At 41.0% G+C, this 25,204-nt stretch overlaps 1 protein-coding gene across 1 annotated transcript in view; it reads right to left on the minus strand.

Annotated features, from left to right (window-relative positions):
- CWF19L2 (CWF19 like cell cycle control factor 2) overlaps nt 1-25,204 on the minus strand; it is a 72,950-nt gene that overhangs the window by 19,168 nt on the left and 28,578 nt on the right. The window contains exons 9-12 of the mRNA XM_082219119.1: nt 23,075-23,171; nt 22,619-22,711; nt 3,318-3,440; nt 2,408-2,545 (exon numbers count right to left, since the gene is read on the minus strand). Of these exons, the coding sequence (XP_082075245.1) occupies nt 2,408-2,545; nt 3,318-3,440; nt 22,619-22,711; nt 23,075-23,171 (451 nt within the window). The remainder of the gene's footprint in view (nt 1-2,407; nt 2,546-3,317; nt 3,441-22,618; nt 22,712-23,074; nt 23,172-25,204) is intronic.

Below are 25,204 nucleotides of genomic sequence, written 5' to 3' on the forward strand. Positions count from 1 at the left end.
GGTGTTAGGAAAAACAATAGGTTTCAGCCGAAAGGGCTGTGAATTATATATATATATATACACACACTGTAAATGTATTTAGGGCTCAGCTCTAACGCAGTAAAACGAAGGGAGCTTTTATCCAGGTGTTAATTAAATATTGCATTGATGAGGATTCATTATGCAAATTTTCCTTATTACTAGTTTAAGTCCTACTATGACTGTTGAAGCCTAGGTTTGCCAACTAATCCGAACATTGCTAGAATGTCTGCCAACAGCTTCTTCCTACTGAAACAAAACAATGATACTTGCCTTGCACAATTGTCTATCAACTACACAGGTCTGGCTCCCCATAAACAATAGTGAAAAACAGACACTACTTGTTTCACAAGCGTTAGTGCAATAGTTGACATGGTACTATGATTAGGCGAGTTCCATAGAACTTAAGATGTCTTCTCTTACACACCTGCAAAATTATTTTTACTTTTCTTGCACAAGGCTGGCTGGTGCTTACAGCAAGCCCCACAGAGACGCATGTCCTTTCCCCACAGAGTTGGAAATCAAAACATGCCAGCAAAGGAAGCACGTTATCCTGCATCTTGGTGATGTCAGATGCTTGACAGGTGGGCAGCCCCAGCAACCTAAGTGGCTTGTGGAGGTTGTGGGACATCCGGACCCTGCCTGCTGGATAGATCCAATTTCCTACCCCTGCTCTAGACAATGTCTCCCACTGTGTCTGGATTGCCCTTGTCTACAATTCAAAGCAGCTTTCCGGAGCCAAGAGGTGGTATGGGCAGGTGAGAGATATATTCAGTGGCTGGAAGAATAAGGGAGAGGAGCTGGTGGTGGTAGGGCTCTGTACTTCCCCTCTCACACTCAAGGCAGACGTCTATTTCCCTGTCCAGCTTGTGAAACTTGTAAGTCCTTACATTTGGAAGCTAGGAATCTGCCTTAGGATTATGTTTTCTGATTGGCAGCATTTCTCCATGACCTCAAACAGAGGGGTATCTTTTCCATCACATCCTTCCTGGCCTTTTTAGCTAGAGATGCCAGGAACTGACACAGGGGACCTTCTACTTGCAAAGCATGTAGTCAACCACTGAGCTACTTGCAAGCAATTTTAAATTCATCCAACTCCATCCCCTTCTGAATCCCTATTCAGTAACTCTTCCCAACACTACCTGGTTCTTAATTTTCAAAGGTGTCCAAAAAATGTCTCTTCCCTAAAATTTAACACTTCTTGTTTTGCTACTCTTACTCTTTCCGTTTCTTGGAATCAATTATTTTATTTACTCCAAGGTGCCTTCCTCCTTCACAAATCTCTATTTCTACCAGTAATTTCTACTGAACATTAATGCTGCTTTAAAACCATCTAGTTGGACAGCTTTACACACAAGTGAAATCTAGTCGACTTTCATGTTGACAGCAAAGGCACTGAGACTGATCTCAATGTGATTTTACCATCAAGTTTTCAAGTTCAAAAAGTTTGTTTAAAGGATATATCAAGGCAAACTGAAAAATAGAAGATACCCTTGATTCCTTACTGCACATTAGAAATCACATTTCTTTATTTTGCTGGTTGCAACAGAACTGAGGAACAGCCGTTGATTTAAAATAATGCAGACACACCAAAGCCAATATCTCAGTCAAAAAGATGAATGAAAATCCTCTGCAGTATTGAAGGGCCACTTTCTCACACACTAGTCACAATATCATTTTTAGACTTTCAGCAATATCAAGAAGATGACATCCATTTCAACTGTATCCCCCCCCCCCCCGTTTTCCTCACAAATGAAAGCATGAAAGAGAAAGTCATTATATGGGTGTCAGTTCTGTGCACTTCATTAATACAGATGACAAAATGGCTTCAGATGGTGCTCTTACAGCAAAAAATTAAAATTGCTACCTTTCAGTTTAAGTTTATCTACAGAGTTCATATACATGAGATTTTTATATGAGGTTTTGCACCAAGGTATTATGATGCTATATACACTGAAAGTCAGTATGGTAACGAACATGGTGTACTGGGGCCAGTCCAGGAAAATCAGGGCTCAGATATAAGTTGGAGAGCAGCCCAGATGCCGCTGCCTGTGAAGTAACTGCAAATGCTTCCTTTTCTCTCTCTTCTCCTGCCCCAGAACCCCAGTTATCATTATTTTTTTATTATTTGCGAAAATGTCTAAGCCACCAACATTAAGAAAATGATACCATGATCTTATGAACAGCATACAAACAGTAAAATTACATTCATAAAACGAATATAAAGTACTGGAACAAATCACATTGTTTCCTCAAACGTGAAGATCTTGATACATCTTAGAGTATGTTATTCCAAACAGAATTAAATAAAAAGTTGAAAGTAAGGGTTTTTAATATATTGGAAGCGCTCATTAGGTTTCAATATAAGTTCCGACACATTGGGCCTTACCTTTGATGCCATTCTCATGAACAGCTTATTCTGATCCTCTGCTGTCCTCATCTTTTCATTTCTGACCAAATCATTCAGGCTCAGATTATCATCATCCTGAAAATAGCGGACCCTTTCCTTCTCCACATGAGTAGTGACCTGAAAATGAATAACAAGTACATGGATAGTCATTTGGTGCCACTGTCTGGTTATGCTAAAAGAAATCCAATCTACAAACAACTTTATAAAAGTAATTGAATGCAATTCAGCACTTAAATTTTACAAAGCATACCTAATTTCAGTAAAGTATGCCCAAACTGATACAACAGGGAATTCGTGGGGTTTCTCATTAGACGCTGTCAACACAACAATCTTCGGAAAAAGGCTATTCAAATTATTGGAAGATGTACGTCAAAGGCAGGTGCTCTTACATTTGTGGGGAAAGCACTGATAAGCATTTATTACAAACAGGACTACATAAGATTTATTACTGCCACTTCAGATGGGAGGAAAACAGATACCAACTTCATGTCTGTGGCTTCGTGTCTTTCACAGTGCCCATGAGAGAAGGATGTGGAGATGGGGAAGTTATTGACTTTTGACTATTTCATGGCAATATTGTCATGGTTTTATGCTAGTTTTCTGTGTTGATCTGCTTATGCACTGACCATTCTAGTTTTGGACTGTACTTGTATTTTATTGTTGTGAACAGCCCAGAGGACATTGTTGGCTGGGCAGGATACAAATGCCCCAAATTTATACAAGTAAATTCTGTAAATAGTCTGGTAGCTTTCTTATATGGTATTTGGAGTTTCCTCACATCCTCCCGCCCAAACCCTTGTCCTATACACTACATTTAAGAAAGTAATAATAGTAGTAGTAATATTTATTATAACAAAAGATGTGAAATAAGCATCTTTATTACACATACCTTCTGCTTCCTTTTTCTGCCACTTGGTTCCAGCAGTTCTCCTGGAGTGTTAACAGGCCATGCTCTACCAGACTGATCAGTTCTGACAAGAACCACTTCATTATCTTCTTTGAAGCCTGCTGTCTGTACAAAGGTGCAAAAATAGAGGACATAAATTGAAATGGGGGTCATTTAAAACAGTTGTCATATTATGCCTAAAAATGGCACTTAAAACCAAAGAAAAGAAGCTATCCAAAATGCAATTTTTCAGTGTAAGAACCTTATAACTGAGAGTGTTTCATTAAACATGGTTTAGCCACTTTCAGATGTATATAAACAGTTTGCCTGGAATTATCCACTTCAGAACAACCTGAGCTGTAAACAGCCCTCAAAAACTTTCAGTTGGAGGTATGAAATATTTTAAATAATTACATGCATAATACACAGCTATCCTACATATAAAGCATCCTTTAGGATGCCTGCTTTGGTCTTTCATGAAAGCAATAAAGGAAGAAAAGTGATACTGTGACCTCCACTTACACGAGAACTTGTAACCCTGGTTTCAAGTGGTTGGCAAACACAGATAAAAGGAACAAGCACGCTATACTCTAAACCAGAGTTTCCCAAACTTGGGTCTCCAGCTGTTTTTGGACTACAACTCCCTGTGACGTTAACATATATGAGAGAGTGCTGGAGGGGAAATAGTTAAATAGGATGCTCAGACCTGACCCAGGGGGGTGGAGTCAGCGGGTCTATAAAACTAGTTCTGAGAGGAGTTCTGGGAGTAGTTCGTTGGGAGTTGTTGGTGGGCAGTTGGTTGGGTTTCATGGGTTGGCTGGTTGGGAAAGGCAGTTGGTAATAGAGAGACAGTTAGGGCAGTTGGTCCTTGCGTGTGGGGAGGTAGCAGAGACAGAGAGAGGAACATAAGATTAAGAAAGTAAAGAGGAACACCGTTTGGAATGCTGTAAAAGTTTTCATAGAATCATAGAATCATAGAGTTGGAAGAGACCACAAGGGCCATCGAGTCCAACCCCCTGCCAAGCAGTTTTGTTTTATGTCTGAAATAAAATACACTCTTCTTTATTAATTGAAAAGCTGACTGAGACTGAAGTGATTTTACCAGGGAGGACCTGCTTGGTGGCAGCGGATTAGTGGTGTACGGGTCAATAGTCCGTGAGACGACCAGGGGCTCCGTATGAACGCCACACTCCCTACCTAGCAGGGCCAGTGGTCAGAGATAGTAGGAACTGTAGTCTAAAACAGCTGGAGGCCCAATGGGAAACCCTGCTCTAAACCATCATTAATACCAACAAGGGAAGGCAAGAGCAAATTTGATCTAGAGAAGGTAAGAGGCATAGTTCTCGAGACTGGATTCTGGATTTGCAAACCATGATTTGCAAGTATCTAGCATTATATCTAGATACTTCATGGATCACTGCCTTGCCGTGGCGAAGGGGCTTGAAGAACTCAGAGAAGCTATGAACTACGCCGAGCAGGGCACCCAAGATGAACAGGTCATAGTGGAGAGTTTTGACCAAACGTGATCCACCTGGAGTAGGAATCGGCAAGCCACTCCAGTATCCCTGCCAAGAAAACTCCATGGACAAAGACAACAGGCATATAAAAGTTATGACACTGGAAGATGAGCCCCTCAGGTCGGAAGGTGTCCAACATGCTACTGGGGAAGAGCGGAGGACAAGTACAAGTAGATCCAGAGCTGATGAAGCGGCTCGGCCAAAGCCGAAAGGACGCTCAGTTGTGGATATGCATGGAAGCGAAAGGAAAGTCCAATGCTGTAAAGAAAAATATTGCATAGGAACCTGGAATGTAAGAACCATGAACCTGGGTAAGTTGGATGTGGTCAAAAATGAGATGGCAAGAATAAATATTGACATCCTGGGCATCAGTGAGCTAAAATGGACGTGAATGGGCGAATTCAGTTCGGATGACTACCATATCTACTACTGTGGGCAAGAAACCCGTAAGAGAAATGGAGTGGCCCTCATAGTCAACAAAAGAGTGGCGAAAGCTGTACTGGGATGCAGTCTCAAAAATGATAGAATGATCTCGATACGAATCCAAGGCAGACCTTTTAACATCACAGTAATCCAAGTTTATGCACCAACTACTGGTGCTGAAGAAACTGAAATTGACCAGTTCTATGAAGACTTACAAAACCTTATCGAAGTGACACCAAAGAAGGATGTTCTGCTCATTATAGGGGATTGGAATGCTAAAGTAGGGAATCAAGAGATAAAAGGAACAACTGGCAAGTTTGGCCTTGGAGATCAAAACGAAGCAGGGCAAAGGCTAATAGAGTTCTGTCAAGAGAACAAGCTGGTCATCACAAACACGCTTTTCCAACAACACAAGAGACGACTCTACACATGGACATCCCCAGATGGGCAACATCGAAATCAGATTGATTATATTCTCTGCAGCCAAAGATGGAGAAGCTCTATACAGTCAGCAAAAACAAGACCTGGAGCTGACTGTGGCTCAGATCATCAGCTCCTTATAGCAAAATTCAAGCTTAAACTGAAGAAAGTAGGAAAAACCACTGGACAGGTAAGATACAATCTAAACCAAATCCCTTATGAATACACAGTGGAAGTGAGGAACAGGTTTAAGGATTTAGATTTGCTGGACAGAGTGCCTGAAGAACTATGGATGGAGGCTCGCAACATTATACAGGAGGCAGCAACTAAAACCATCCCAATGAAAAAGAAATGCAAGAAAGCAAAGTGGCTGTCCAACGAGGCCTTACAAATAGCGGGGGAGAGAAGGCAAGCAAAATGCGAGGGAGATAGTGAAAGATACAGGAAATTGAATGCAGATTTCCAAAGAACAGCAAGGAGAGACAAGAAGGCCTTCTTAAACGAGCAATGCAAAGAAATAGAGGAAAGCAACAGAACGGGAAGAACCAGAGATCTGTTCAAGAAAATCGGAAATATGAAAGGAACATTTCGTACAAAGATTACCATAATAAAGGACAAAAGTGGTAAAGATCTAACTGAAGCAGAAGACATCAAGAAGAGGTGGCAAGAATACACAGAGGAATTATACCAGAAAGATATGGATGTCTCGTACACCCCAGGTAGTGTGGTTGCTGACCTTGAGCCAGACATCCTGGAGAGTGAAGTCAAATGGGCCTTAGAAAGCACTGCAAATAACAAGGCCAGTGGAAGTGATGGTATTCCAGCTGAACTGTTTAAAATTTTAAAAGATGATGCTGTTAAGGTGCTACACTCAATATGCCAGCAAGTTTGGAAAACTCAGCAGTGGCCAGAGGATTGGAGAAGATCAGTCTACATTCCAATCCCAAAGAAAGGCAGTGCCAAAGAATGCTCCAACTACCGCACAATTTCACTCATTTCACATGCTAGCAAGGTTATGCTTAAAATTCTACAAGGAAGGCTCAAGCAGTATGTGGACCGAGAACTCCCAGAAGTGCAAGCTGGATTTAGAAGAGGCAGAGGAACCAGAGACCAAATTGCAAACATGCGCTGGATTATGGAGAAAGCTAGAGAGTTCCAGAAAGACATCTACTTCTGCTTCATTGACTATGCAAAAGCCTTTGACTGTGTTGACCACAGCAAACTATGGCAAGTTCTTAAAGAAATGGGAGTGCCTGATCACCTCATCTGTCTCCTGCGAAATCTCTATGTGGGACAAGAAGCTACAGTTAGAACTGGATATGGAACAACTGATTGGTTCCAAATTGGGAAAGGAGTACGGCAAGGCTGTATATTGTCTCCCTGCTTATTTAACTTATATGCAGAATTCATCATGCGAAAGGCTGGGCTGGATGAATCCCAAGCCGGAATTAAGATTGCCGGAAGAAATATCAACAACCTCAGATATGCAGATGACACAACCTTGATGGCAGAAAGTGAAGAGGAATTAAAGAACCTTTTAATGAGGGTGAAAGAGGAGAGCGCAAAATATGGTCTGAAGCTCAACATCAAAAAAACGAAGATCATGGCCACTGGGCCCATCACCTCCTGGCAAATAGATGGGGAAGAAATGGAGGCAGTGAGAGATTTTACTTTCTTGGGCTCCATGATCAGTGCAGATGGTGACAGCAGTCACGAAATTAAAAGACGCCTGCTCCTTGGGAGAAAGGCGATGGCAAACCTAGACAACATCTTAAAAAGCAGAGACATCACCTTGCCAACAAAGGTCCGTATAGTAAAAGCCATGGTTTTCCCAGTAGTGATGTATGGAAGTGGGAGCTGGACCATAAAGAAGGCTGATCGCCGAAGAATTGATGCTTTTGAATTATGGTGCTGGAGGAGACTCTTGAGAGTCCCATGGACTGCAAGAAGATCAAACCTCTCCATTCTGAAGGAAATCAGCCCTGAGTGCTCACTGGAAGGACAGATCGTGAAGCTGAGGCTCCAATACTTTGGCCACCTCATGAGAAGAGAGGACTCCCTGGAAAAGACCCTGATGTTGGGAAAGATGGAGGGCACAAGGAGAAGGGGACGACAGAGAATGAGATGGTTGGATGGTGTTCTTGAAGCTACTAGCATGAGTTTGATCAAACTGCGGGAGGCAGTGGAGGACAGAAGTGCCTGGCGTGCTCTGGTCCATGGGGTCACGAAGAGTCGGACACGACTAAACGACTAAACAACAACAGCATTATATCTGTTGTCTTTGTCCATGGACAAACGACACGACTAAACAACAACAAAAGCATTATATCTGTATCAGATCTTAGTCTGATGTCAAAGAGTTGGGAAAGTATTTTTAAATTTAAAGAGGGGGAAATTAGAGGACAGAATATAAGCTTCTCGCTCAGTAATTAGAAAGCGGCAGCTCATTGTATGTTAATTGATTAAATTAGCTCTAATAAGGGGGATGTCATCAAAATTGGGCTCATTAAAATCCAGCTTTGTCAAGTTTAATAAATGCCTATATAAATCTCTATCCAAGTCATTTTCAGACAAATCAACTATGTGTCTACCTCACATCTGTTCTCCTTACCAATAATGACAGCTTATCCCTGACAGCTCTGTGAGAGTAAGAAAGTTCTGTGGTTATGAAAGCACCAGGGCTCTAAGGGCTTAATTATAGACTTCAGGTGAACCTACACAGAAATACTGGATAAAGGCTGCAAAAAGGTGGGAAAGAGAAACGCAACTGCCCTTTACTACATTTTCATCAGCAAATGATCTTGCTCCTTCTTTATCCAGAAAAATAAGCATAGATTTTAACTTAATAAGATTTATTTATACATTAAACCTCTGCTCACAAGGGTCCAAAGCAATACTCTGGGCTATTCGCAGCTACTGGGCAACCTCCAGTTACTAAACAACCTCAAATATAAATTCTGCAAATTGTTTAACACAGAAGAAGAAATAATAAGTCATGTCAAGACCGTTCATGTATCTGTCTGAGGAAAGGTCAGTATTTTTCATCAGTCACACATTGGCATGTAACAGAATTCACTGGAACATTTGAGTGCAATGCAACAGACCTCTCATGCTCACCAGATGTTTTATATGTCATATACTGTAGTAGTTTTGATTTATTTCCCAGTGTTTTAAAAAAATTCAGATCCAAACCTCTATGCATACAGGTTCTAAAGACATGCTTCCTATAGCCCTGTTAAACTTTTTCTCCACAAAGACCCACTGTAAGTCACCTATACCTTCTTCAGCTGGATACATATCCTGAAATTCTATAAAATTACCTAGGGTGGCTTACAATTAGGGTACAAATACATGAAGAAAACTATAAGAAAAAAGCATTATCGATACCAAAAGAGGCAACGGTATAGAAGCGATTTTAAGAATGGAATTCCATAAAAAGCTCTCCAAAATTGTCCTACACTTATCAAGAATGCACTACCATAGCTAGTGAAGAGCAGCAAAATCCTATGCAAGCTTACTCAGGAAGTAAGTCACATTGTGTTCTAAGGGGCTTGCCCCAGATAAGTGTGCATAGCATTGCACCTTGGAGTCTTACAGTGAATCCGACACAAGGCTTTCCAGAAGTACTATTCGGTTGGATGGGGGCTTACTCCCAGGAAAGTGTGCTCAGGATTTCAGCCTTAACAATGACGCAAGAAGCCCTGGCTTCTTTTGAAGTCAAGACCCACCTTCTACAACCACACTCAGACTTTTCTCTGAAATGCAGGATTGATACTGACCTGTCTACTGTACAATGATTGAATAATTTAAGTGAACTGGTTTTAAATCAAAAGTATTTAGACCAGGGGTAGCTAACCAAGTGGCTGCCAGGTGTTGTTGGGCTACAACCACTAGTCATAGGGGCAGTTGGAGTTCAACAACATTTGGAAAACACCACCATCAGGGTGGTGCTGTGGTCTAAACCACAGAGCCTAGGGCTTGCCGATCAGAAGGTCGGCGGTTCAAATCCCTGCGACAGGGTGCGCTCCCGTTGTTTGCTCCCTGCTCCTGCCAACCTAGCAGTTCGAAAGTACGTCAAAGTGCAAGTAGATAAATAGGTACCGCTCCGGCGGGAAGGTAAACGGCATTTCCGTGCACTGCTCTGGTTCACCAGAAGCGGCTTAGTCATGCCGGCCACATGACCCAGAAGCTGTATACTGGTTCCCTCAGCCAGTAAAGTGAGATGAGCGACATAACCCGAGAGTCGTTCACGACTGGACCTAACAATCAGGGGTCCCTTTACCTTTACCATCAGGGTACCCGTGATTTAGACCAGGAAGAAAGCTATTGAAAAGGAACAAGAATTCATACTAAATGGTTAAAAGAGCCATGAAAACATTTGGTTTTCAATGAGATAGCGCCGTTAGAAAACCTAGAAGCATAATCTACCTGCCATGCTACCCACACCACCTACAGAATCATAGTTGGGGTATAATTACAATTAGCTGCCCTGGGGGCTGCAGAAGTAAGGAGAACAACACCCTGGCCTCTGCCTCTGCCAACCTTTGCTCCCCATTATCCATAGCCAGCAGGAGCAGCAGTCAGGAATGATGGGGGTTCAACAACATCTGGGAATCCAAGGTTAGGAAAGGCTGAGCTAGAGGAACAAAGACCACTAGGAGGATGTACTATATGGAAATATCCAGTGGCAAAGAGAAGCATATTCTGGTTCCAGTCAATGGCCAGAAAATTGACTGCTTCCAGTCTCCATATCAGAAAGAACACCCGAGACCTGAACACAATGAAGATCTCAGGAAACAGGAGGGACTATAAGAGGAATGGCCCATAAGGCCATAAGCGATCTCAAGATTTGGCCTGAAACAGAAGTGAGAGTGTGTGAGGGAGCGTGAATGAATGTCACAAAACCTTTCTACACTAATGATTGGTTGTTAAGAGTGGTACTGAACTATCCTTAAAGCAATTATAAGGAAAGTAATCATGAAGCATATTATTATTGTTGTTGTTGTTGTTACTACTACTACTACAGTGGTACCTCTGATTACGTACTTAATTCGTTCCAGAGGTCCGTTCTTAACCTGAAATTGTTCTTAACCTGAAGCACCACTTTAGCTAATGGGGCCTCCTGTTGCTGCTGTGCCACCGGAGCACAATTTCTGATCTCATCCTGAAGCAAAGTTCTTAACCTGAAACAATATTTCTGGGTTAGCGGAGTCTGTAACCTGAAGCGTATGTAACCTGAAGCGTATGTAATCCGAGGTACCACTGTACTACTACTTCCATCCCGCCCATCTGGCTGGGTTTCCCCAGCCACTCTGGGCAGCTTTCAACAGAACATTAAAAACAGAATAAAACTTCAAACATTAAAAACTTCCCTAAACCATGGTTTGTAAATTGGAAGCCAGCAATTTTCCTGCTTTCCTAGTGTTAACCAGGGTTTCATGTTACATGTGCACCAATGCAAACGAGTTTCCCCTCATAAAATGGGGACTGAATTTATGTATCTTGGTTTGGATTGCACTGTGGTTTGCAATGGTATACACTGAATATGAAACTATAATTAGCACCAGGAATGGAAGCTAGCAAGGCAAGAATTGTATGGAAGAACAGAACTCATCCCCTAAGGACAGCTTCTGATTTGTTAATCATGACCTACAGAGATTTAGCATTCAGTCTAAACTTGTCCAAAGTAAATGATCCATAATAGTGGACAGTTTAAATATATTTACATTTTTAAATAAGGATTGCAAGGATTCAAAACAGTAATTTCTGATCTAGTCCTGCTTTCTGGGGCACTAGAATAAATTATTTAAGTTTAGGTTACCTACATTCAAGTTTAGGTTATCTACATTCACTGAGCGTTGCCCACATCAATGTAAACTTATGTAAATAGAGTATTTGATTACTCAGATAGCTGTTTATTCAAGTGTTGTGCATATCCCCCCCAGGTCAGTTGAATTATTGAGACTGTGTGGAAGAGACTCTCACCAATTAATGCATTACAATCCAGGAAGGCCAAAACAAAAATCTCAAAGGATGGCGTCTTAAGTGAAATACAATCTTAGGGACTTATTTGTGTGGCCTCTTGAGAGGGAGACTGTTCCATAATTTAACAGCAGAAAATGAAAAAGGCTCACAATGCACACAGTTTAATTTGCAGAGCAGCCAGTTGACTCTGAGCAGCCAAGCAAAGGAAGTTGACAGAGGACTGATAACTTGAAGTCACCAACTATTAAACTGGAACTGCTTCTCAATGTTTAGCAGCTAAAGAAAATGATAAAAATTTCAGGAGTCCCTATATCACAGGGACAGGAAGGAAAAGACCACTGCTCAAAAAGAAAGGTGTGTGTGTGTGTGTGTGTTAATGAGCAGATGCATATTGCATGAGTTCAAGATGATGCAAGGATAACTGCGGTTCTACACCAAGTGTTAAACAAAATTAATCCAGGCATGATATCACAAAGGCATTATAGATGATATATAATGTTTGGATAGAGACTAAATCTTAAAACAAAATGCACAACTTCTCTTCAAAGATTCACTCCCATTAATATCTAACTTGAGTGATCCTGTGTCTCTCAATTTGTAGGCAAAACAGGGACACCCAAACATAGGGTACCAGGAAGATCTATAGTCACTTATTTCCAGAAAATATGAATGCCAACTGTTTGCTGGAAAAAGAGGGGGCCTGCTCTGAGCCCCTGAAACTCACTGAGTGCTGGAGACAGGGATGAGATTCACAGAGGAGTGAGAAGAATATGTGCCACTGAGAGTTTTTTTATTTAAAAAAAAAAGCTTCTCCTACCTGTACTTTAAGTGGAAGATATATAATGGAGGAGATGGGGAAGGGGTACTTTTTCCTTTTCCCACTCTCCAGAATACTCCCCTCCAAGCTATACAGCAATAAAACATTTCAGAGAGGTGCAAAATATAAACACATTCACTTTTGCACTATGTAAGATACTTGTGGAATATTGCAGGGAGGTGAAAATGTGGTTTCTTTTCTCTTCCCTCCCTCCTGAAAAGTCTCTCCCCTCTACGATCCCTACAAAGAGCCTGATCCTGGCTAGCTGGACCATTCCTGCTATGGGCTGAGACTACAGGGCAACTTTTGCTGATCAGTTGGCACCTTCTGTGCCAACATCTAAATGCCTGTTCAAAATCTTTTTTATTCTGCCAGGCCTCTGCAGGCCTACGGTTATCATTATAATGTTGTGAGCCACTTCGATATGTTGTGTGATTTAGCATATATAAATACATTTATTATTATATACTTATTTATATACCCTTTTTAACCAGACAGGGACTCATGGCGGCTTACAGATAAAATTTATAAATAAATAAATTAGACAGGTTCATGCCTACAAATGGGTAACAACCAGTCTTTAGCAATGATATCTGCAGTCAGTCAGGTTGTGGCAAAAATAGTCTAGGATCTCAGTACTAGCTTTACAACCTCTGGTTGGAATTGCAGCTACAGCAATTCCACTAATTTAAGCTACTTTTCACTTTTGTTGGTTTAGTTTAAGCCCTTCTCTCTTTTTCTCAACCAAATCTGGTTGGCAGGGGGTTGGACTCGATGGCCCTTTTGGTCTCTTCCAACTCTATGATTCTATGATCTATGGTGTCTGAACCGCTTGACCAAAACTCTGCATTGTGGGACACCATCCTACTTCAAAAGCAGCCTTAGAAATAGTTGCTGGTCTGGGTTCATTTGGTGAGTAGGAATTACCACTAGGCACTGAAGTCTTTCCTTAGGCCAGACATTTTGTAGAAAAGATTTCTACAGCCTTCGAGAAACTTACAAAATCTGAAATAGCACAATTAACAATCTAGCCGTCAGTTAAAGAAGTAGAGGGGAAGTCAATAGTAATCGCCATACGAAAGAACATAAAACATTAATGGCCAAAGACGTAAACCCACCAGTTCAGTAATAATAGTAATATCAACAGCATCAAGACCAAATGTCTGAATGGTGAAAGAGAACAGGAGTAGTTGCTACCCAGATAGGCAACCTCAGCTGTCAGGCTCCCATCAGCTAAATGTACTTAAATATGCACATATTACAAACTGTGCAGTTAATTGAAAGAACTTCCACACACCCCAGATGCATTGGCTAAAAGCCAAACATCTTCATCTAAGGAATATAGCTTAATTACTCATCTTAAACTGTGTAATTAGTTTCATGAAAGTGTTTTCCTTACGTTTTGGAGACTACTGACTAATGAACCTTAGAACACCAATTACACATACTGTTATACTGATGAGCTTCCTTCTTAATGGATTTTCAAAACTCAAGCATCTCCAATTTTATCAACACAGAAACAGGGATGTACCAAATTAATGTTTAGCTAACATATAGTTTAGATTTTGAAAATGGGCCACACATGGTTTTGTAGCCCTCAAATATTTGCGGTCTCTGAAATGAGGGAAACAAGCAGTGAAAAACTGGTGCCTTTTATGAAATAATCTAATTTTGGGTTATGAGCGTTCAACCTGCCACATTTAATGGTGCTCATTTAGACAGGATGAACACACTAAAGTTTTGCTAAGAGCTTCTGTACAAAACCAAAAAGTAATACTGTGGAAATCATCTACTTTAATAACTTTTTAAGACTTTACAATGATTTTCAAGAGTAGTATGATATTATTGTCTAGGAACCACACTCTTGAACAAGCCCTTCCTGTGGTTCATAAAATGTAATCGTGTTCTACAACATTTTGCTTTTGTTCACTGAAACAGAGCCAACCTGTCATATGGTTAAATAAGGCTATAAGCCTGTAAAACTGAAGAACCACACACCCAGAGAAGATTGCCTACTACATTCCTGCATGACTCACTGCCCTGGCCTTGCCCTCGTTCCAATCAACCTCCACTGGGATCAGGTAATTCAGCAGCCTCTGTGCATCAAGTAAGATTTAAATGGCAGAATCATTCCCAATACAGATTTGCAGGACACAAGGGCAGATGATGCTCTTTGCTTTTCTACATGAACTCTGAACTTAACACCTTCCCCTTAGGAAGCATGCTCAGAACAGTGACTCATGCAGTAACTGTGAAATATATATACTCTGAAGGTAGGCAGTTCTTAGGTCTAAAGCTGGCGTGATATTTAACATGTGATTTAATTTAAAGTGTCTAGTTTTGTCCTTCTAAGTAACAGCCAAGAGGTGGTGAGGACTGTGACGAATGGGAGTATTAAGCCTTTCGTTGCATTTAATATAATGTCTAGGGCAGCACTTAATCTTTTTAGGATCGCAGAAGAGAAAGGCAGAATGGGTTGGAGCCCTCCAATATTGGCTGTGAGCAACTCAGGCTCCTTGGAGATGTTCAGCCCCCACCCAAAAAAACCCCCCAAACTTACTGTTGTAGTCAAGATCAGTTTTGAGAATGATTAGCGAAGCAACCCATTTCTAGATACCAGCAGCTGACTTATTCCATAGCTTAACTTGCAACTCAATGGAGGGAACTGCTGAGCTACAGAAAACTAAAACCTTAAAGGGCACCTAACAGTGAGTTTCTAGTTCTACCACTCTATAATATCCATGAACTGTGTGTTGTCGGTAATTTTTTATTTCATACTTAGCCTGCTCTCACTTTTTGAAAGATAGCAGGCTTATAATCTAACTGATGAAGTCCATGTATATGTTTACTCCTACGTAAGTGTCACTGAGCTGAGCGGGGCTTACTCACAGGTAAGTGAGCTTTTTAAATAAATGGTTGTATTGGCCACAGCCAATGCTAGGCAAATTGAGCTGCCTGCAGATCAGAGGGAAGCAATGCCCCCAACGCAGAGAGGTGCCAAATAAACAAAAAATACAGCTATCAGAAGCCAAACATTACAAGCCATCTGCTTCTAATGGTGGCAGCATAAGACAGAAACTGATGCTGTGTCTACTCCCCCTCTCTTCTCATTTTCTAAAAGAAAAGTATTGTTCTTCCCCTAATACTGCCCTTAAAAAAACCCAAATAAACATTAGTGAAAAATCTGTATGTGCACAAAAACAGTGGTAATTCACCAAATGTGTTGCTTAACTAAGAAACAAGACTGTTCTTGTTGAATGGCTGGCTGGTGTATTTTCCAGAGGCGAGTTTTATCTCTCTTATCTTGTCCTTGGTACAGATCACTTAGCTGAGCAACTCGCGTTGTAGCTGACAATTATTTCTGGTTTTCGTAAATGCACATTCTTTAAGCTCACTCTGCATAAATAAGAGAACGAAATAGCAGTGTGGAACGCAAAGGCTAAAGGACTTTTGGGGAGAAATGCATTTTTCAGTTGAAAAATTCAAGCAAAAGAACTGGCAGGTATTAAAAATTATGAAGAGCTGGAAAACATTTGCAACTGGGTATTCAGGCCACAGCCCATCTGTTACTAAATGCATGCTATCATCCAAGTTTCTGTAGGAGGCTGCCTGTATTACATGCACTTATCTCATTACTAAACCCCAAGGATGTAAAAATCTCATTAGTTCTGACAAACAATACTATTTTCCTGGGTATAATATTTAGAAATGTTTCCAATTTATCTTTGATTAAAGTGGTTAAAAAACCTAGGGGGGGATCGAACTTTGCGCTTCAATGAATGTTCTGTCTTCACAAGCCTTGCAGCCTGACAGATGGAATGAGAACCCCTCTTGTCCCCCAATGCTGTTCTGGGGGTTCCCCTGACCCTGTCCAGAGCCAATTTGGGAGGGTGCAGGGGCAGGACAGCAATAAATGCCCACTGCCCAAGCAGAAGTCTTTGCAGAGGCCTTCTACTGGTGGGGTTATTGGGCGAATCCCGCTCCTACTTCTCAAGAAATGTTAAGGGCAGAGTGTCATGGCTTAGCACATCATGCTGTTATATTTCAAGTGTAGTCAGGATCCAAAGAACCCTCTGACTTGTTTCACATGCCCAAGGGAACTTTGGACTATTATTCTCCCAGCAATGCCCCATGGTGTACATCAAACCTCTTTTAGGATAGTCTTAAAAGGAGTATTCTATACAACAGGGGCAGTGCAGAAGGAAGAGATCTACCAGAAAAAATACAATACAATACAATACAATACAATACAATACAATACAATACAATAAAATTCCACTAGGTATGCTTAAGCTCTTGAGCACATCCAAACTATCTTTATTTCACAATCCTTATGTCTTACGTTCGTGTTCAAAACAAATATCCAAAACAGCTGGGGGGGGCAATTAAAGATGGTGTTAAAAAATGGCTAAAACAGCAGAGAGGCAAACGTATCAGGAAAACCGACAGCAGCAAGCAAAACAAACAAAATCCATTTGAGACAAATAAAAAGAGAAGTTTACACACAGCACTGGAAGACCAGGAGGGCTGAGAACAACCTCAAAGGGAAGAGACTTTCACTAATGGAACAGAACTTTCCCCTCTTCTCCTCTTCATTGCAGTCCCTCACATACCCTTAAAATCAGATGAGGGGATGGGGAACCCACTGGAGAAAGTTTGGTGGGCAAGCAGGGGGAGAAGAGGGAACGCAAGTTCCCAGGGGAACTCCAATGACATTGTTTTGCATACAACCCATAGTTTCAAGATGTGCCTCCAGAGGAGTAAAAATGGCATTATAACAATCTCTCCTTTCAACCATATTATCTATGTAAAATATTGGCATCCTTCCTCTCTGCTTCAAAGATTCCCAACATAAAAACACAAATATGAAAATGCAACAAAATTAAGCAGATTAAACTCAACCAACATGTCGACGAAACAGCTGCAGCAAGCCCCATTAAAACGAACAATGTTATTGGTTGTCTATGCCAACTGAGTCTAGTAATCTGGCAGAAAGTTCCATGATGGTGCTTTAGGTCCTGAAAGCCCCTGTCTTGCCTCTATTCATCTCACCTGTGAAGGTGCTGGCATTATTCTGAGCATAGGTTCAGACAATAATCTTGACTGGGTAAGTTCATAAAAGATCTGGCTGGCAGTCCATGTGGCACAGAACCTGCAATTCCAGAGGCTCTCCTCCTAACCCAGGACTCTACAAGAAGGGATTGTCTAAAAGCAACCCAAAATTTAGAGACATGGAAAGAAAGAGAATCTGACCAATTCTGCCTCTGACATTAACTACCAGTACTACTGACAAACTGTTCACAATGTCGTTTCTTATATTTGTGGTGCAATTTTTGAAAAACGTTCAAGATTTAATCACCTGTAATAAAATCCCTGGCATAATTTTTTCTTGTTAATGTCTGCAATAAGAACACATTGTTGCTATGAAGAACCTGAACAGCGTATTCTCTGCCGTGGTACAAATATATATGATGTATTTTATCTTTTCCTAAGATGGCTTAGTCCCCAGAAGTCTCTGGCAGATTCATAAAACGAACTGTATTCTTACTAGTATATCTCTGACATGTCACTTGTCAAATTGCAGAGTTTGCCTGCCTTATTATGCATTTTGTCATGCTTGCAGGCACAGCTCACCTGCTTTTGCTTCTTCCATTTTAAGCAAGCTTTCTTCCCCTATGCCTCTACTCGACAGCTTGACTTTTTCAGTTTGTGCTGTGTATTTAACCCGAGCCTCTATTACAGTGCCTGTATCAACTTTGTGCACCTTCTAGGATGTTTAATTTTGTAATTGCTCCTGTCATTTCCTTCCAACGTCAACAGGATATTGAATATAAAACCACACTAATTACAACATTATTTGGATCAGAACCTGCGCCCCATTTAGCTATAATAGTTGCATCTCCTGTTGTTGATTCCGGCCTTAGCCTGGAGGAAGTCATTTATTGTGTCTTGAAATTAAATGTCCACGTTTCACAAGGTGACATTGTCCTTGACAACATGAGCATGAATTGGGGGGGCGGTGGGGGGGGCGGGACATGCTCATTATTATTTTTGCTGCATTAGTAGCTTCTAAAAGTAGAAGAGGCAGAAGTTTAACTGCTCAGGGAGGCACAAAGGACATTTAGGGCTGTTGCAGACATAAGAAGGAAGGATCTTATCAGCATATTTAAGAAATTAGGAGTGTGCTGCAGGACTGCATGCTCCCCCGCCCTCCGTTAAACAATGGAAGGGTTATATTAACCAGTGTTAAATCCAGGGCTTTTCAGAAGCAACTCACAGGAACTCAGTTCCGGCACCTCTCAGGTAGACACCATTGCCATTCGAAGAGAACATGGGAGGTGTTCATGATGAGTTCCAGCACCTCTTTTTCTAGAAAAATAGCACTGGTTAAATCTAACCAAGTCCCCCAATTAACCAGCATTTGAAGTCAATTAACTAGTCAAGCCTATGCATATTTACCAAGTAAGCCCTACTGGGTTCAATAAGAACTATTATTGAAAGCATGCATAGAACTGCATTTTAATTAACTGTGATTAATGTGTGTGGCAGCCTGTCCCTTAGCTTCTCTTAACGTGGGAGGAAGTGAATTCATTCCAGGGAGGTAATGCTCAAATCATTACATCTACAGTGGTCCCTAAAGAAGAGGAGAACTGCACAGATTCAAAGAGAACAATCAACAGAAATTTTGAAACTGTAACTCAGCCTTGGAACACCACAAATCTGCATTGTTGATTTTTCAATTTGGTACCATGCTCAAGGGGCAGCAGATGATTTCAGTCTTGAAGGTAAATTTCAAATACTTCTTGTGTACAATCAACTTTCAAAACATACCCAGAATTTTACAAAACTGTCAATGCCATAGTCGAATTACTAATCCTGTTAAGATCTCAGAGCATATACACTCTGAAACAGCTACTGCAAGCTCTGAGTGTTCTTATTTGCAAATAAGCATATATTTTTAAACAAAAATGGGGAAAATAAATAAATATTCTCTTAAGGATTCCAAGGAAACTTTACCGGAAATTCTGTTTTTGGCTTGCATTCAGTTAATTTCCTTCTTACGGCTCATGCATCATTATTAGAGAACTATCTGAAACAATCACATTGGAGTAAAGAGATTTGCTTTTGTTATTTGAATGCCAAAAATAAAAGGAAAAGCTGGCTGTTTAAAACTATACATCAGTGAAGTAGCCAGCTTTAGAAAAACTACAGAAGAATTGTCACAGGAATTTCTGTATTATAACTGTGTAGACTTGGGAGGTCAAAAGCTACTTTTGGACTTTTATTTAACTAATTTGATTTTTTTGCATGTGTGCATTTATGTGTTATCCTAAGGAGAACTTTTGCATAACAAACGAATTCCAGTCGATCCAGCAGTCTTGAAAGCAAAAATAGTATTTCTTGCCTTAAAGCTCTTGAGCTAACAACACTGAAACCAGTGTTGATTTATGATTACAAGTCTACAATGTGAAGTTTAGGTTGATGTCAGATACTGACATACTTTAGAGGTGTGAATGCAGGAAATTTGATCAAGGTGTCCTAGATTGCCAATTAGTTTTTCCTTCTAGCTTATGCATGGACATTTATTTAGTTCAGTTTGCTTCCTAATGCTTCTTTGAAGATTCAACAATTTTAAAATGCTTACTTTTGACAGGGAACATCATAACAAGGAAAAGCTTAGGCACCTTACCAATACAGAAAAGTATTTAAAAGCTTAATCTACCATAAAACTACCTGAAATCTTTGGAGGTGGGAAGGTTAAAACTCCTTTGAAAAAAATTATGTCAACCAAGTAGTGCACTTCTAAGAAGCATGTTGTCTTTGTCCATGGAGTTTTCTTGGCAGAGATACTGGAGTGGCTTGCCGGTTCCTGCTCCAGGTGGATCACGTTTGGAACCTAGACAGCATCTTAAAAAGCAGAGATACCACCTTGCCAACAAAGGTCCATATAGTTAAAGCTATGGTTTTCCCAGTAGTGATGTATGGAAGTGAGAGCAGGACCATAAAGAAGGCTGATCGCCAAAGAATTGATGCTTTTGAATTATGGTGCTGGAGGAGACTCTTGAGAGTCCCGTGGACTGCAAGAAGATCAAACCTATCCATTCTGAAGGAAATCAGCCCTGAGTGCTCACTGGAAGGACAGATCCTGAAGCTGAGGCTCCAATACTTTGGCCACCTCATGAGAAGAGAAGACTCCCTGGAAAAGACCCTGATGTTGGGAAAGATTGAGGGCGCAAGGAGAAGGGGGCGACAGAGGATGAGATGGTTGGACAGTGTTCTCGAAGCTACCAGCATGAGTTTGACCAAACTGCGGGAGGCAGTGGAAGACAGGAGTGCCTGGTGTGCTCTGGTCCATGGGGTCACAAAGAGGCGGACATGACTAAACGACTAAACGACAACAACAAAAAGCATGTTGGGGACAAAGAATGAGAAAGAGTTATTACAAACCGTGGATCACACTCCTCTGTCAAGTATATTTATTAAAACAAACATATTATAGCTGAGCATATAAACAAATTAATCAAGCCTGATACAATCACTCCTCTCCAACGCAAGACTTGATCCATCTCTATGACTACTGAAATAATGGAAGCAAAGGCACTGTAGAATATTATTAATTCCACTACATGTATCATCAGCCTACAGCTCTTCCTAACCAAAGACCACAATATGCCACAATCGGAAAAAATCAAGATAGCGGTGGTTTTAAATGGGACGTGGGATGAATGTTTGCTATTAAACAGAGAGCCAGTAGGCCAGGGCTGTTGCAGAATATCACCATTCCCTGGGGATGCATCCAGGAGTCATCAGATTGAGCTCTGGATACTGAGATAAGCAACCTGCCAGCAAGATGCAATCTCCAGGCCTTAATGCTTACAGAAGAAGGAGAAAAATGCATTTTCCCTAAGATTGTCCCTAATTTACTTAACACTGGCGTTAGTTAAGCATTCGTGTAACAGAACTGGGACAAAGAAAGATTTTTGCGAATTATAAATGCCCAAGTTTGTGAACTGTTAATTACGAATCACAATGTTGCACAAATATCCAGCGATACCAAAGAGGTTGAATTACGCTCCCTGACTTAACATTAGAATCCTCAAATTAACTTCAAATAGTTACAAATCTTGTTCTAAAGAAAATTTGACACACAGCAATTATAGAAGACAAAAGTAAAAATTTTAAAATGCGGCTGCAAAGCAAGGCATCAGAGAGTGGAGGAGTCAACGACTATGTTACTAGTGTAGCTCTTTGTATCCAAGCCGTAAGCCACAAATCTCTCAGATTCTCAGAGAGAAATTGGTCTCTTGATCTTTTAGAAGACTCCATCCAATCTTCTTGCAGCTGGATATTCCCAAACCTTGAACTCATAATACTAAGGTGGTGCTACCTCTCTATCTCTCCTCCTTCAGACTTCAGCATAAAAGCCACTTATTTAGCTAAGGCCTTTCGGCTTAACCTCTTTAGTCCTCCTCATCAGCTGGCATGAAGCCTAAGTAATGTATGTGAAACCGTACTTGCTCACATTCATCCTTCGCTTCATTATCCTACCTCTTCCTTCCCACCACTGCCTACATTTAGACTGTAAGCTCCTCAGACAGGAACTTGTCTTTGGCTTATGCTACTCTGTGGAGCTCCACATACACTAATGGCATAGTTGCAGCAGCAACATTTATCCCCCAATGTACAAGATATGCAAACACTCATGCAGATTAGGAGTATAGTATACCAATTCAGATTCCTGGGTCCATCTCAGAGTTGTCTACACTGACTGGCAGTGGCTCCCCAGGGTTTCAGAGAGGAAGCCTTTCCCAGCCCTACCTGGAGACGCCAGGGATTGAACCTGGGACCTTTGGTATGCAAAGCAGAGGCTCTACCGCTGAGCCACATCCCTTCTCCACTGAATGTATAAACTTAGTTGAACATGGCATTTGCTGTGCTCAACTGTGTCTTAAAGATTTTCACAGCTTCACGCCAGAAGATAATATGTTAGCACACAGCATTGGTTACTGATTGTTTTGTAGGTACTCTCTCCCGATGCTAACAAACCATATTCGACGACACCACAGCTCTAGGTGCTGCAATTCTGTCACTGCTGCTTTTGTTCCAGACTCCAAAACACATATAGGACATGGTTTCCTTACCTCCTTCTCAAACTTTCTAGCTTGAGTCTGTGCTCCGCTTTCTTTCAACCTGCGTGCATTGTCAAGCTGAGTCTGAAGCTTTCCTGCTAAATCCTTTAAAGAGAACAAATATTGTTGAATTTTGTTTCACTAGCAATACCAAATGCACCATATACAGATTTTCATTTTTATATATGCCACTTTTCAAGAAACACCTTGCAGCAGTCAACAATCCTTACTACAAGCATCAAGAGCTTTCACATCTGGCTGCTATGTGTACCAAAGGCAAATCAGTGAAACCCACTGAAGGAATTAAATGTACATTCTGGTAAATGGGCTTAATTATCTGAAGGCTTCAGGGCTCCCAGATGCTTTGAACAAAGATCTCTCTTTATTAGTATAGGTTTCAACTCTCAGTGCTTCAGTCTGAACATATAGCGATACATTAAGCACACTCAATACTCTTGTTCTACATACCTTGTTTCCCATCAATTCTGCTTTTACAATCTTGGCTCCCAATTTGTTCATCTCCTCATCACTAAGAATTTGGGGCTTTTCATCTTCTGAAACAGACCTGGTCAAACACACATAAGCCATTCAGCATACAGAAGAGGAGAAATAGAGAAAACATAATCAACACATGCACCCCCATTCACTAAGGCCAATGCAAAGTTGAGAATGTTGTTATAGACAAAGTACCTTTCTTTTCTTCTATTACTATACCTACATAGTTGATCTTTATTTGTTTACAATGCTATCGTAAAACTCTGTAAATTAATTGATAAGAAAGTATCTGCTAAATATCTGTTAGACCCATGACAGCAGTGAAGAATCACAAAGTAAATGAGTCATCCCCTAGTAAAGCAATTCTGACTTGGTATTTTATTCAAGTTTAGAAAGAACTGCTTCTCCAGATGTAAAACATTATTTAGAAAAGAAGTGGATTTTATAAGCCCTTAACAATGTAAGCCACCCCCTTATCACAATTCATTAATAAAGTAATCATTGCGCGATGTGTTACTGTATCAGATTTTTATATTCTTGCAGTATTACAGAAACAAGTGTGGTTGATATCTGCACACATTAGAGCACCAAGCTCATGACTTTTTCTTCCCATTCCCCCCATGCCACTCCCCTTTTCTTAATGTTTTTGGCTGCAGGACTTCATAAAGATGAAAGCAGCTTTAAGAAGAAAATTAATGGGCAGCTAATTAAGGCTTCTAAATATTTAATTGAAACTTAAAGACAACTGAATCAATATTTGTCTCTTCTCCCCGTTATAAAGAGGCTACTTTGTTCAAAGATGAACTTAATGAGCACATTTAATGCACATTTTAGTAGCTCCAAGTCATGGGAGAAACATCTTTAGGGGTTGTCTTCCAAATCCGACCCCTTCAATTACAATTCCACAGCTATTTGAGACTAAAGAAATTCTTTCTTTAGAAGAATTGCTAACTGGCTCTAGTTAATGGCTCTGCGGTGGCTTGTTATTTTTTTAACCATGCCTTTTATTTCCACTGTATTATAACCTTCTCCTTGCCCTAGCCTCAAAATAGCACATGAAAAAGTCTACTGGGTAGCACCTTAAACTTAATTCTGTAATTAAATTTAAGCAAGGACACATCATTTTTGCCAACGCCTCGAGGCCAAGTCCAATGCATTTCTAGTGGGCTACCCAATACATTGCAAGTTGTACTCCTAACTCCCAGGCTAAGGGAGGAGTTAGCAACCAGCAGCAAACTTTGCTCAGTGCAGATCCTGGGAGTTCGCAAACAGACCTCGCAATCTGAGGCGTTTGCAAGGGCGTTTAGTGGGGGAGGCCCAGAGTTCTGTCTCTTGGTGTGCATAGGACCAGAAACATGGAGGGTGAGGGAGTGATCTGTAACCCTTGTGCCATGTTTGTCCTTCTGCCAGAGAACAAGCAACAACACAATTGTAGCAAGTGGAAGCTGGTTGTCTTGCTGGAAGTGAGGGTGCAGCAACTTGAGTCCTGCCTAGCCACACCTCAAGCACCAGGACAACATGCAGAGTTACTTGATAGAGAGCTGAGTTGGCTGAGACTGAGCACCAAGATAGTTTGGGTGCCCCCCCCCCAGGGTGGATAAAGATTGCCCATTGCAAGAGTCTAACCCTGGAGGAATGTGATGCACAGAAGTAAGACAGTCACAAAACACACTTTGTCATTAGAGTTGCAAAATTGCTTCCATGCTCTCAACCTTGGACACTGATTCTGGGAGGAGGAGTAGACCAGAGGAGCTAGGACAAAAGAGTAAATGATGTAAATAGGGAGCTGCAGCCCAAGATAGAAGATGTAGTAAGGGAACGTCTAGCTACTTTAAATGAATTGAAATCTCAAGGGCCTGATGAGCTGAATCCAAGGGTAATAAAGGAGCTTGCAGATGTAATTTCAGAGCCTTTGTCTATTATCTTTGAGAATTCCTGGTGAACAGGTGAGGTTCCTACAGACTGGAGGCAGGCAAATGTTGTCCCCATCTTCAAGGAAAACCCAGGTAACTGGTGACCGGTGAGCTTGACATTGATACCAGGGAAGGTCCTAAAATAGATAATCCAACAGTTGGTCTGTGAGCATTTAGAAAAGGATGCTGT

Source organism: Podarcis vaucheri (assembly GCF_965113315.1).
Source record: "Podarcis vaucheri genome assembly, chromosome: 4".
Classification (NCBI taxonomy): domain Eukaryota; kingdom Metazoa; phylum Chordata; class Lepidosauria; order Squamata; family Lacertidae; genus Podarcis; species Podarcis vaucheri.